This window comes from Sapajus apella, unplaced genomic scaffold, assembly GCF_009761245.1.
Source record: "Sapajus apella isolate SASKATOON/1434 unplaced genomic scaffold, GSC_monkey_1.0 scaffold85, whole genome shotgun sequence".
Lineage (NCBI taxonomy): Eukaryota > Metazoa > Chordata > Mammalia > Primates > Cebidae > Sapajus > Sapajus apella.
In genome coordinates, this window is record NW_022437025.1 from 7,054,049 (window position 1) to 7,067,548 (window position 13,500).

A 13,500-nucleotide genomic window follows, 5' to 3' on the forward strand; every position below is an offset into this window, starting at 1 on the left:
GTCTTTGTTTTCCAGATGTATTTTTACCATGAACGTGAATTAATTTTTTCCCTATGTAGCTTTATTTTTTTAGTTTTATAGAGGTATGCTTAACATATCATAAAATTCACACATTTTAAGAGTACAGGCTGATGTGTTACTGGAAGTATATACAGTTCTGCCACTACCACCAGTCAGATTTCAAAACACTGTGACTCTGTGAACTACCTCAGACATATTTTCAAGTAGACTTTATTTTTAGAGCGGTTTTAGATTTACAGAAAATTTGAGAAAATAAATACAGATAATTCCTATATATCCTGCACCCAGCTTCCCCTATTACTAACATTTTCTATTAGTATGTTACATTTGTTAAAATTAACAAACCAATATTGATACAGTATGGTCAGGTATCAATTGTTATCGAAGTCCATGATTTATTTAGATGTTCGTAGTTTTTAATCTATTGTTCTTTTTTCTGCCCCAGGAATCCATCCAGGAGATGACATTATGTTTAGTAGTCATGTCCATAAATTAGTTTTTAGGGGAAAGAAAAGTAAAATAAACCTTATTTTTAAATCCTCCAAATATATTAGCTATCCAGTGTTCCCTTGGTTTCCTTGTTGTGTTGACTTGTTACTTGTTGACAAAGACATGTCTTAAATTGATTCTGTTCCTTTTTGCATGTCATGTGGTACCTTACAAATTTACTAAGTAAAAGTCAGCTAATTTAGTGAATGGTCTTCAGTATCTGGGTGAAGCAGAAGGGAGCGGGGAAAGGAAAAGGAAGAGGAAGAAAGCCCTTGCCTACACATAATTTAAAACCTTAGAGCTTGAAAAATCTTTGATTTCTGTTGCAATTTCATGTAATGGAATTCTTTTGACTTTTGTGTTTCTTAGGTTGGAGATTGCAACCCTGAATCGAGCAGACGCAGATCTAGAGGCTTGTCGAACACAAATCAGCAAGGACATCATTGCCCTTCTACTGAAAAATCTCACCAGCAGCGGCCACCTCTCACCCCAAGTAGAGAGAAAAATGAGTGCTGTTTTCAAAAAGCAGTTTCTGTTGCTGGAAAATGAAATACAAGAGGAGTACGATCGGAAGATGGTGGCATTGACAGCTGAATGCGACCTGGAATCAAGAAAGACGATGGAAAACCAGTACCAGAGAGAGATGATGGCAATGGAGGAAGCAGAAGAGTTGCTGAAACGTGCTAGTGAGAGGGTAAGGCAGGTCTGAAGGGAAGGTGTTCACTTGCCTCTTCCCTTTCTCTCAGGGATTTGTCATTTATCCATCTACCCGCTCATTTGTCTATTTGCCTCCTCCATCCATCTGTGCATCACCCATCCAACCATCCACCCATTCATCTATCTATCCTTCCATTCATTCATCCAACCATTCCCACCATCCATCCATCATCATCTATCCATCCACCCATCTACACACTCATCCATCTACCCACTCATCCATTCATCTGTGCACCTATCCATCCACCCACTCATCTACCCATCTATCTACACATCCATCTGTTCATCCATTCATCCCCCTACTCATTTATCTATTCACCCTCCCATCCATGCCACCCATCACCCATCCAACCATCCATCTACCATCCACTCATGCTCCATCCAGCCGTCTACCCATCCACTCATCCATTTACCCATTCACCTATGCATCCATCCATCTACCCACCCACCTATCTGCCCATCATCACCCATGCATCGATCCAGAATTCATTTAGCAAAAATGTGTTGATTACTTATTGTCTCTCAGGCACTGGGCTAGCAGTGAAGGTATAGGGGACAATGAGACATGGTTCTTCCGTTGAAGAAGTTCATAGTCTTACAAAAAATCTATACCCATAAAAAATGAGACATTATCGAGTCATGTTATAATAGTGACATGTTCACAGTGCTGTGGAATTCATGGGGAAAGAAAGACTTCATTCATAGCAGAACACAACCTTAGAGGGCATGGTCCACAGAAAGTTGCGACGTCAGAGTGCATGTGTCCCCCTCTGGTCTATAGCCTGTTAGGTTACAGTTCTCTCCAGCACAAGCTCTGGAGTCAGAAAAACCCGGACTCACAGTCTAGCACATTCCAGCTCTGCTCCTGAAGGCCTTAACTAGCCTCTGCAAGTCTAATGGCAGCCACCTCTCAGGGTGGGTGGGGGAAGCAGTGTAGGAAAGGCAGCTGCCCAGTGCACATGGGCTGCAGAAGGTTCTCAGCACACAGTGACCGGCTGGAGGTCTCATCGCTCAGTTGGCCTTCCCAGGGCTGGCCTAGATGGCTCAGAAATCAGCTCTTGTTTTTCCAAAAATTGTGTCAGTTGTTGCCTTGAAAGAACTGGAGTTTTTCCTGAATGTACCAAATCAAACCTGATTTCTGTCTTCCTCTGTGAAAGAGACGGCTTATTCAGTTCATGTGACCTGAGCCTGCCTATCCTGTTCTGAACATTTACTACCCTAGGGAGGGCTTCCGACTACCTAAGAACAAGCTTCTGAACTCAGCTTCCCTTCCACAGACTGTGGCCATCCACCGATGCCCCTGGGAGTAAGTGAGCAGCTCTCTTGTTGACAGCTCGTGACTCACAGATGGTCATCTGTGGTCAGACGTGGGCTGAGCAGTCAAGAAAAGGGGCAAGGTCCTCACTGTCCTGCCGGCACCTGCTCCCTTGCTCCTGGGGCCTCCCTTGCCTTCAGACCATGCCATTTTAGGGTGTGGCTTGTGTACTGTTCGGCTCAGCTGTCCTAGTTTCCTATGGCTGCCATAAAAAATTACCACCAATTTGGTGGCTTAAAACAACAGAAATGTGTTCTGTTATGTAATAGTTCTGGAGGCGAGAAGTCCAAAGTCTCCTTGTCAGCAGGATCCTTCCATGTTTGACTCAGCTTCTGGTGGCTCCAGGTGTCCCTTGGTTGAAGCTGCATCACTGGAATCTCAGCTCTGCCTTCCTGTGGCCTTTTCCCTGGTAACTCTCTCATCTCCTGTCTCTTATAAGGCCATTGGTCATTGAATTTAGGTCCCACCTAAATAATCCAGAACGATCTCATAATATCTTGAATTAATTTCATGTGCAAAGACCTTTATTCAAAATAAGGTCTTGGGGTTAGGATCTAGACATACCTTTCTGGAGGGCTGGGGGTGGGGGTGTCACCATTCAGCCCACTGCAACCTCCCTGACCAACCCTGCCCTCTGTTACCTCCTCTATGACTGTGTTGGTCAACATCACATATCCATGAGCCAGGCCCTTAGGAAGAATGCATTGAATGCACTGTTCAGTGATTCAGCTCCTAAACGATCCCATTATCTCTCTTTTGATGCTTTCCTAAATCTGTTACAATTTTTTTTGTTGTTTTTTTTTTGAAACAGAGTCTCACTCTGTCACCCAGGCTGGAGTGCAGTGGCACAATCTTGGCTCACTATAACCTCCACTTCCTGGGTTCAAGTGAATCTCATGCCTCAGCCTCCTGAGGAGCTGGGATTATAGGCACTGCCACCAAGCCTGGCTAATTTTTGTATTTTTAATAGAGACCGGGTTTCACCATGTTGGCCACGATGGTCTCGAACTCCTGACCTCAGGTGATCTGCCCACCTCGGCCTCCCAAAGTGTTGGGATTACAGGCATGAGCCACCACGCCTGGCCAATTTTTTTTTTTTAACCTTTAAAAATAATACATGCTCAACAATAGAGGCTTGGACAGTAGTTTAAGGCAACAGTCAGCAAACAAGGACCCATAAGCCCAATCTAGCCCAGCTTGTTTTTGTGTGGCCCACAAGTTGGGAATGTTTTTTGCATTTTTAAAGCATTTTAAAAATCAAACAAATGTAAGAATATGTGACAGAGACCTCAGATGGCAAATTCTAAAATATGGGCCTTTACAGAAAGGCTGATTTCAGATCCAAAGCTGAAAAAGAAAAAGCCCTGAAAAAATAAAAATAAAAAGGGAAGCCCATCCCACCACTTGATGGCAGAGGATCACTCATTCGGCCCATTACTGAGTTCCTACTGTATCCCAATCCTGGAGCTGTAGAGACGGCTTAGGTGGCCTTCACACCTGCCCTCAGGTTCCAACATACATTTTAGCCTTTTGCTTTATCTATCTATTTTTACACAGTAAGGATTATGCAGTTTGTATAATTGTACACATTTCTCATTTTCATGTTATACTACAGCATACACATTTGCTGATTTTATTAAATACTTAAAAACTACACCATGTAACAGTAACAGCATGCCGGGCGCGGTGGCTCATGCCTGTAATCCCAGCACTTTGGGAGGCCAAGGCGGGTGGATCACGAGGTCAAGAGATCGAGACCATCCTGGTCAACATGGTGAAACCTCGTCTCTACTAAAACTACAAAAAATTATCTGGGCATGGTGGCACGTGCCTGTAATCCCAGCTACTCAGGAGGCTGAGGCAGGAGAATTGCCTGAACCCAGGAGGCGGAGGTTGCGGTGAGCCGAGATAGCGCCATAGCACTCCAGCCTGGGTAACAAGAGTGAAACTCCGTCTCAAAAAAAAAAAAAAAAAAAACAGTAACAGCTCGTTCTTCCTCAGCATGCACGCTGTGCCTGCCACCGTTCTAAGCACATCCTGTTGACCGTCTTCTCAGTGTTCACAACTCAGTGAGGTAGGGACTGAGAGGATCTCACTTTGGCAGGTGAGGAAACTGAGATTGGGAAGGTTCACCTGCCTGAGGGCGGTCAGCCTCCCGTCCAGCAGCGGGAGTTGCACCCCTAACCACCGTGTACACTGCCCGCTCCTGCAGTGGAGGTTACATCCCTCTGCTGGGCGCCCCACGTGAACCCATCCTGTGGGCATCTAGAATGTTTCCAGTGCCTCTGATACCAAAAGACTGCCTGGGGCAGTGCTTTTCGACGCGGAGAGCGTGAGGACAGGTTGCTGGGACGTGCCCTGCTTCCATCTGTCATGCGGTTTCTCTCCTCCTCGGGGCTTCCTGACCCTACTCTGTCCTGTCTTTTCTGCAACCTCTCTCCCACCCACACCACCTCGCCCGCCAGCATGCTGTGGGCAGGCACCATCACTGTAGATTTCCTAGGTCACCATGTTCAAAGACCAGCAGCCACCTTATTTGAACCAGTCTTTCCAGAAATAGTATGTGAGCTGCAGAAGTTAATAGAACTGGTTTCCTTCCAGTTCGTGCAAGTGATTCCATCTCACAAAACCACAGCTACTTTATAATTATCTAACGTGTTGTAGTCATCTTTAAATAAAATACATAAAAATATTGTGGGCGTCTTACTCCACCAAGAATTAGTTTTAAAAAAGAAAAGCAAAAGGAGCAGTCTCGGTTTTCCTGAGTCAGGTTTAGTGCAGTCCAGTCGCCCCTCCATTCCCATGAAGCACTGCTTCCAGGGACCCTCCCCACCGTCCCACCCCCACGGATACCAAAATCCACAAATTCTCAAGTGTCTCTTATAAAATGGCGTCATATTTGCACATAACCCACACATATGCTCCTGTATACTATAAATCATCTCTATCACTTATAATACCTGATATGATATAAGTTACATAGTTATAGTTTATATAAATAGTTGACATAAATGCTCTATAAACAATAGTACTGTGTTGTGTAGGGAGTAACAACAAAAGTCTGTGTATGTTCAATGCACACATAAATTTTTGACCTGCAGGTGGTTGTGTCCGTGGATGGGAAACGCACGGATACAGAGAGCTGACTGTGATCAGTTAGAGCTGAAATCTGTTCACGTGATGATATTTAAATGCCTATATAATGCCTTATAGTTTTCAAAGCATTTCTCCATTGAGAAGCCCTGGGGAGGGAACTGGGGGATACAGGCACAGAGGCAGGTTGCTTGTGTTTATTTCCTCGCTCCTTCCCTCCAGTGGGCACACTGTCCAGTCACCCTGGGCGTCCTTTTCCCATCCTTAAGACAGGGAGAATCATGACGCCTGAGGTCGTAGAGGGCTGTTTGGAGAATAAGTAAGTTAATTCTCATATACTTCTTCAGCCATCGCTCTGCGCAGAATCAACCCTGGACGAGTGTTTACTCGTGTAATTTTTATTTTTATTTTTTTTGAGATGGAGTCTCGCTCTGTCATCACCCAGGCTGGAGTGCAGTGGCACAATGTCGGCTCACTGCAACCTCTGCCTCCTGGTTTCAAACGATTCTCCTGCCTCAGCCTCTGGAGTGGCTGGGATTACAGGTGGGCAGCACCATGCCCGGCTAATTTTTGTATTTTTAGTAGAGATGGGGTTTCACCATATTGGTCAGGCTGGTCTCAAACTCCTGACCTTATGATCCGCCCACCTCAGCCTCCCAAAGTGCTGGGATTACAGGCGTGAGCCACTGCACCCGGCAACTGAGTGTAATTTTTAAAGATACCCATGGCGTAGAACAGTGAATGTGAACTCTTTCTGCTTGAAGGTGGGCAAACCAAATCCTGAAGGGGAAGTGACTGGCAACCCAGCTTCCTGCAGCCAGTTGAGAGCTGGGTCCTTCCTCTGGGTTTTCTCTTCTATACCAGGCCCTCCTGCTGCTTTTCAGCCACAGAAAGAGGAGGCCCAGCAGATGACTTGCGCTGGGCTGCCTGAGGCCTTCTAACCCCTGTGTGAGTCTTTGTCTTAAAGGAAGAGACTCCTTCGGCACAAGAATTCTGACATTTTCACCGTTTTTGATGGATTTATTTTCATAAAACATTTTTATGATTTGCCTGTCTTGCTAAATCGGGTATGGGGAGTGTGCCAGCACAGTCAGAACTTTCGAGCGGGATTTCACTTTGCGGTGCTGTGGAGTCAACGTTATGCATAGCGGCAGCTCCCGCCAGCCCGCTGCAGGCCCAGCTTCTCACACTGGCACCTTTGTACCCTCCCTTAAGGTGCACGCCCCCCACTCCCTCCATGGGACAGTGGCTTTTCTAGGTGTTGGAAGGCACAGTATACATGTGGCTTACCTCCCTGAAGTCTGTTTTATTGAGAAGTCCGATAAGGGGTCGGGGGTGAGCAATTATTACTTTCACATTCCTTTATAATGCACATTTGTGGTCAGACTCGGCGGCTCACGCCTGTAATCCCAGCACTTTGGGAGGCCGAAGCAGGTGGATCACTTGAGGTCAGGTGTTTGAGACCAGCCTGGCCAACATGGCAAAATCCCATCTCTACTAAAAACACAAAAATTAGCTGGACACGGTGGCAGACACCTGTAATTGCAGCTACTCAGGAGGCTGAGTCAGAAGAATCACTTGAACCCGGGTGGGGGTGGAGGTTGCAGTGAGCCAAAATCATGCCACTTCACTCCAGCCTGGGCAAAAGAGTGAGACTCCATCTCAAACAACAAAAAGAAAAGCACATTTGTTGACAATATTTAAAATATTAACTCTTATATAAGGAGATTTCCAGCTAAAAGATGTGAAGATTGAGCCATGTTGAGTCCGTCTTCCTGCGGAGCCCTCTGGTGGACAGAATGGTGGCTGCCCCCACAGGCAGGGCTGCTGTTTGCACTTTGCCCCAGTCCCCAGTACTCCCTAGTGCCTCTCCCACCAGGCAGCCCCAGTTGTTTGAAAACATGACCTCCCCTGCATTAGGGCTTATTGTTCTCATCTACGCCTTAGGAGGCTGAACTAGGTCAGGGGTCAAAATCGTTTCTGCAAGTCTCTGAACTCCCTTTAGAAGTGGGCCTGGAAGTCCTGTCCACATGTTATTACAGAGAGTGTTTCACTAGGGCACAAACACATCAGTGCCTCATACTTTATTCTTCAGCAAAGATAGAATTCTAAAAAAGGCCAAAATATTTTATTTTAGGATTTGTGTGTGTGTGCTTTTCGTCTTGTCTGTGAGAAGCTAAATGGAAATTACCCGACATTTCATTTCTGTAAATTAAAATAAATTGAGGTTTTGGACTTGTCAAATTCCATACTGTCAAAAAAAGAAGATCACTTTGATGGATGAGCCGACATAACTGGGCACCAGCTAGTCATTCGTAGCAGAATGCCCCTGCGGTGCCCGGACACAGGGTCCTGACACCCTCCTGGTTGTTGGTGAGTCGCACCCTTTGATTTAGATCAAGTCAGCTGTGAATACCATTTCTCTGTGATAGAGTGACTCATGTTGAATCCAATCCTTTTATAAATCAGCTTTTTTAAAAGACCGAACTGTTATTTGGTGAGCAAGGCAAACTGTTAGTATAGGCATGGATCCTGATAGAGTTGCCAAGAGGATGCACGTGGAAGGCTTTGACTTCCAGCCTGTGGCTGCTGCTGTCATCCCCCAGGCTTCGCCAGAGCACCCAGAGGGCAGGGGCTGCCCAGTGTTGCCCCTTGGACTTCCTTGGAGGGCTCTAAATGCTTCTCTTTCTGGCCCAGATTCTGAACAAACAATAAGTAAACGGGGCTGGAAAGACAGAGAAAGCTAGAAATGAACGTATCACCTTTATGAACTTCCGTGAATAATTGGAAGTGGAGGTGAGCAGGTCTGTGACTTGGGAAACTGGGGAGCTGGTGATGCCATTTACTGAAATCAGAGAGTTCCGGTGGTGATACAGCATTCTGACCTTGTTTAGCCTGAAGGAGCTCTTGCCCTCTCTCTGCACCAGAGCCCCTTCTGCCTTTTCTGGGCTTCTGCTCAGCCCAGCCATGGCATGATGCTACACCTGCCTGCTCCCCAAGGCCAGGCATCTGTTGTCCTTTTGGGATGTCTGTACCCATGCCTCCTGCACATGTGAGCCTTCCCTGCCTTTGCTTCACCAACAGGCTCCACTGTCATTGCCTGTGTGACTTCAGAGCTTGGGACCCAGACACCTGCTTTCAACTCCTTTCCTCCCCTGCTGAGCATGGGTGAGAATTTGGAAAAGCTCTTACCGTATGTGAGCTTCTGTTTCTTCTCCTGTAAAGTGGAGTGTATCAGTTTTCTATCCTGCCTAACCAACCGCACGCATTTAGTGACATTGCCTCAGCGTCCTTGGTCAGGAGTCTGGGCACAGTTTCCCTGTGACCTGTGCTCAGGATGTTGCAGGCTAGCGATCAAAGTCTCAGCTGGGCTGCGTTCTCCTCTGGAGCTTGGGGTCCTGGTCCAAGCTCATTCAAGCTGTTTGCAAAATTCACTTCTTTGTGGGTACAGGACTGATGCCCTTAGCTCCTAGAAGTTTCCCTTGTGCATAGACAGTTTAAGCATGGGTGTTTGGTTCTTCAAAGCCAGCAGGAGAGGGTCTCTCTGTTTAGGAAGGGGCCAGTGCTTCTTTTAAGGAATCTCACCTGATCAAGTCAGGCCCATCCAGGATAGTCTTCCTTTTAATTAATTCGAAGTCAACTGATTAGTGAGTGACCTTAATTACATCATCAAGATGCCTTCAGCTTTGCCATATAATGTAAACTAATCACAGGAGTGTCTTAATCAGAAGTCCCATGCTCCCCTTTTATTCAAGGGGAGGGAATTTATGTGGCATGTATACTGGGGGCTGGGAATCAGGGACCATTCTAGAATCCTACCTACCCATGTGAGGTGAAGAACGACTCCCTCTGAGGGCATGAGTCTTACTGAGATATTTAGGGGGAGGCTGTACAAAAATGCATCAGGAGCTCAGCAGAGGTGAGCTGCCTTTCTTTCTGCATGCAGGACCTCATAATACGCAGGCATCCAAGCAGCCATTTCTTAACACCTCTTTTGCTTCTCTTTACCCAAAGGATCTCCACTTGGGCCTGATTGCTGGTATTTCTCTCTTCAGCGAAGTTGAGAATGAAAGATAGGGGAAATAACCTTGTGAGTTTAACAGCATCATCCATTGATAGTTACGAGATTTCCGTTATGTGGTTCTTGATTTCTGTTTTTAGCAGGCTATTTTCTTTTTTTCTTTCTTTTTTTTTTTTAGTTGGAGTCTTGCTCTGTCACCCAGGCTGGAGTGCAGTGGCATGATCTCGGGTCACTGCAACCTCTGCCTCCCAGGCTCAAGCGATTCTCCTGCCTCAGCCTCCTGAGTAACTGGGATTACAGGCGGGCACAACTACGCCCAGCTAATTTTGGTATTTTTAGTAGAGATAGGGTTTCACCATGTTGGTCAGACTGGTCTCAAACTCCTGACCTCAGGTGATCCACCCGCCTTGGCCTCCCGAAGTGCTGGGATTACAGGCGTGAGCCATCATGCCCAGCCTGCAGGCTATTCTCTAACAGTTTGATTTGCAAATTTCCACCCCTGTGAATATTATGCTTTGAGATTATTCTAGAAAACATTTAGATAACAGGGGAGGACAGTTTGGAACAGCATATTACAGGGTTTAGTAACCTCACCATTGTCACCTTGGGACTCTGTGTATGTCTATGTGTCCACATTGTTTTTGCTGTGTGTGTATATGCTGCGTGTGCACATGGACTTGTGCCTTGTGTATGTGCATGTTCTGTGTGTGTGCATGTGTGGATGTTGCATGTGTGTACATTGCATGTGTGCACGTGCACACATAGGCGTGCACACACTGTATGTGCATGTGTGTATATTGTAATACATATATGCATGCACCTGTGTGTTCATGTACACATTGTGTGTGCATATGTGCCTGTACACATTACATTGCATACACATGTAGGTGCATGTTCAGTGTGTCTGTTTCTCATGCGCTGCCTCTCCTCTCTGCAGTCTGCTGTAGAATGCAGCAACCTTCTGCGGACCCTCCATGGCCTGGAACAGGAGCACTTACGGAAGTCTCTCGCTTTGCAACAAGAAGAAGACTTTGCCAAAGCTCACAGGCAGCTGGCTGTTTTCCAGAGAAACGAACTGCACAGTATCTTCTTTACCCAGATAAAAAGTGCTCTTTTCAAAGGGGAATTGAAGCCAGAGGTGGCTAAAATGCTGCTGCAAAATTATTCTAAAATACAGGTAATGCCTCAAATCAGCCTGGCTGTGATGGAAGAGTAATTTTTCTAAATTGTTTCGGTAAATGTCTCCTCTCTCAGTGTTCACTTCTGCCTCTCCTTTGGACTGTGCACTAGTGAACTTTCTCTTCCTTCTGTCTCTTGGCGTGTGGGTTTCTAGTAAGCAGGGCAAATGGTGGCTTGGAGTACAGGCCTTGAACTCAGGCTGATCGGGATTCAGATTTCAGTTCCACCACTGGTCTACTGCGTGAACTTGAGCAAGCTACCTTCTTTGAGCCTTTGTTTCCTCACCTGTAAGATGAGTGTAAAAGAATGCCCACACTCACCAGGTGTGATGAAAATTTGATGAGCTGACTCATGGAAAGTTAGTGCTTGGCATAACGTATGTTTAATGTGTATAGCAGTGGAAAATATAGGACAGGCCTGGTGGTTCCCGGTACTTTGGGAGGCCAAGAAGGGAGGATTGCTTGAGTCCAGGAGGTTGAGGCTGCAGTGAGCCATGATCGCACCACTGCGTTTCAGCCTGAGTGACAAAGCCAGACCCTGTCTCAAATAAATAAATAAACACACACACACGTATGTGTGCATGTGTCGATGTTTATGTGGGGTTTAGTATTTGCCTGGATATACTTGGATGGATTTGTGTATTTTTGCAAGTCAGTTTGAGTGTGAATGTTGTTAGTCCAGCAGAACAATTTCTCAGGCGGTAGTGAAAATCGTCCATCTGAAACTGTCAACATCACTGTGGAATTTCTTAGGAGGCATGCATGAGGTATTTTACATGCACAAGTGCGTGCACACACAGGCACACAGAGTGACATCACTGCTTTCAAGAATGCATTTTGTAGTTTGGCTTCAGCGCTGTCACTGGTGCTGATAGCTTGCTCTAGCTGATGGTAAGGGTGGTTGTGAACAAACTCTTATTTTACTTTACAGAATATTCTGTCTTGACTGTTAATAAAATGTTTGACAAATGCAAATGTCATTCTTTAGACAAGCTGCCTCTTCCGGATTATGAGCCAAGCCCTGTTTCTAAAACAGCAAAGGTACCTTTGGTTGGTGCTGGAGGTCTTGATGCATCATCTGGCGTACTCAAGTCTATGGGGGTTGATTTGTTCCTCAGTCTAGTAATGTGTTCACAGTCATGAGTGCATAGCTGTGGTTCTTCAGCAATGCTTTTTCTGATGTAGTGGACACCGCTATTTCAGTTCTATCTTTATAAGTGAAAATCATTCCAGAAAGTTGGCTTGCTGATTAATTTTCCCACCTTGAAATTCCCTACTTGCACTAGAAGGACAGATTCTACCCATAGCAGAATGAGCCATGTCCACCTAGGGTGAATCAGGGCTTACGAGCAGCCTCTGCTACTCCATTGCTAAGATAGTGGCAAAAGATGAACTGGAACACCCAGAGGAGGTGCAGGCCTGGGCAGCCATCCCTGCGTCTGTGAGCAGGTGCTAAGCATTCACCCTGTCACTGACAAAGACAAAGGCTGCCCCTGCCCATCCTCCGGTGACTTGCGGCCAGCACCAGGCTGAATGCATGAGGGCCGGGACATCAGGCTGTCCCAGGAGGAGACCAAGTCATCGTTACAAGCCTCCCACTCTCAGAAGGCACCCAGGACATAAAGAGAACGAGCTCCCCACTCCATTTAATCTAGGGTTTTCCCACTAAATCCTCAGTGAGCGTACATAAAGCATAAATTCTGTTGTATTCATAGCTCGGTACTCAGACATTATGACATTACTTAGATATTCACAGATCGTACTCTCATGCTGAGCAGCGTCTGAATCTCAATGCCAGAGCACTCAAGTTAAAAAGAATGCATGCTATCGTGAATGATATCATACCAAATGAAGTAACTTCACAGGTGATAACAGTACTACCACACAAGTTTTTTGGACCAGAGCTATGAGAGTATTTCAGGATGCCCATTCTGAATTTCCTTATGGGATGGGCTCCCATAAATCAACACATGTGGATCCCATTCCGTGGAGAACAGGAACATTGCCACAACCTTCCTACTGTATGGATTCTGGTGCCAGTGGCTCTTAGGGGGATGCTAGTGTGAAGCCACACCTGACTGACCACAGAGCTTTTTACCCAATGGATAGTGCTAATTCCCAAGTGTTGGGATGTGGAGCTGTTACAGTGGAAAGGAGAACGGCCATGCTGTCACGTGTTCCCCATTGAACAAAGCGTTGACTTTTTTGGTTATCCGTTGTATGGGCGATGTTTCCACAGATGGAGAAAAGACAGCCAAGCCAGTTCATGGGGTAGTTCTTCTGATGTTCCTGGTTAAAGCAGGGTTTTTAGAAGCAGCCTATTGTGATGTTAGAACACAGGTCCTGAAATTAGATTGCTGACTTCAAATCCCTGCTCAGCCATTTACCAGTTGTCTGATGTGGACTCAGTTTCCTCGTCTGTGAAATGGGAATAATAATACTGTCTCCCTAGGTTGAGTTAGATGAGCCAGGAAACACTCTTGGTCCAGTCTCAGGTCCAGAGAACGTACCTCACATTAGCTAGGTTATTACTCGCCCATGTTTGCGTGGGGTCTGTTCATTTTGTACCGAGGAAAAACCTTCTTGCTTTCTTTGTGCTCATCCTGGTCTTGTCTCCTCTGTGGTGGTGGGAGCCCCTTGGGGTTGGGCTGATGGCTAGCTTATCC

General features: G+C 46.0%; 1 protein-coding gene across 6 annotated transcripts in view; it reads left to right on the forward strand.

Moving 5' to 3' along the window:
* EVC2 (EvC ciliary complex subunit 2) overlaps positions 1-13,500 on the forward strand; it is a 168,027-nt gene that overhangs the window by 78,013 nt on the left and 76,514 nt on the right. For all 6 annotated transcript variants that reach the window (XR_004261572.1, XR_004261573.1, XM_032254162.1 and 3 more), the window contains 2 exons: positions 880-1,204; positions 10,594-10,833. Coding sequence is in view for 4 of the 6 variants with exons in the window: in XM_032254162.1 (XP_032110053.1) it covers positions 880-1,204; positions 10,594-10,833 (565 nt within the window). In the remaining 2 variants the exon portion in view is untranslated. The remainder of the gene's footprint in view (positions 1-879; positions 1,205-10,593; positions 10,834-13,500) is intronic.